Genomic DNA, 955 nt, shown 5'->3' on the forward strand with positions numbered 1-955 from the left:
ATGTTTGAAGAGACTTCGAACAGCAAGTGGCAGAGTTGCATGGAAATGGAGCAGGCTCCAGCGGTGGTAATATTCAGGCTTCTCACCGCGCTGATTTGCGCATCGAACATTGCAGTTGAGGCTTTCAATGTCGAGGGAGGTGTGAAGGATTTGAAAGAAGCAAATACGATGGTAAGGCACGGGATCCAGTTGGAGAGAATATCAGAGGACATCGCAAAATGTCTGAAGCACGATAAGGAAGACCCTGAAGGTTGGGAAAAGGCTTGCAATCTCGCTGAGGAAGCGCTGGATATGCTTAAAAGAATAGCTGGTGAGCTTAATGGACCAAGGGGAAATGTGGCTGAAAAGCCAGAAGCAAAACAGGGACATAGTGAGAAGATAACTGGAGGTTGGAGAGATTGGAGGAGGGAATCAATAAAACCAAGAATAGGTGTAAATGGCTCTTCCCCAACCGCAATGGGGACGACTGAGATGTATGTCTCGGTTGTGAAAGTATGTGTGGAAGGAGGTGGTGTGACAAGCATATGTTTAGTTGGTAGTGCCTCCAGCGTTAAACCTAACAGCAAGGATCTTCAGTTTGATTTTGATGCGTGTGTCCAGCACTGGATAGATATTATAGGTGAATGTGGAGATCCTACGATTATGGGTATGTCAACACTGCCTGGTGGCGATGCAACAAAAGGGGACCGTCAGAAACAAAAAGAAGAGAACCACACTCTTCAAACTCCTTCCTCCTAGTAATTTTTGCTACAATACTTTTCCTTCACGGAAGATGTGGATGCTATATTATTAAAGAAACTTGTGGGGAGAGAATGTGGTATAGGTGTGTTTAATTCCTCTGCGTTTTTGGTGCTTCTTTGCATGATCTTTTTTTTTTATTATCAAAGCGCCAACGTTGTAATAGGGGTTATAAAATAAACTCCTCATCTTTATTACACCTCACAGAAATGCCATT

At 43.7% G+C, this 955-nt stretch overlaps 1 protein-coding gene across 1 annotated transcript; it reads left to right on the forward strand.

Moving 5' to 3' along the window:
• TEOVI_000349900 (uncharacterized protein) lies at nucleotides 1-738 on the forward strand (the record flags this gene model as incomplete). The annotated part of the gene is made up of 1 exon (XM_067226396.1): nucleotides 1-738. The coding sequence occupies one exon, from the start codon at nucleotides 1-3 to the stop codon at nucleotides 736-738; it is 738 nt and encodes a 245-aa protein (XP_067082497.1).
• Between the last annotated feature and the right edge of the window lie 217 nt (nucleotides 739-955).

The sequence above is a fragment of the Trypanosoma equiperdum genome (genome assembly GCF_001457755.1).
Source record: "Trypanosoma equiperdum strain OVI genome assembly, contig: ctg_758, whole genome shotgun sequence".
Classification (NCBI taxonomy): domain Eukaryota; phylum Euglenozoa; class Kinetoplastea; order Trypanosomatida; family Trypanosomatidae; genus Trypanosoma; species Trypanosoma equiperdum.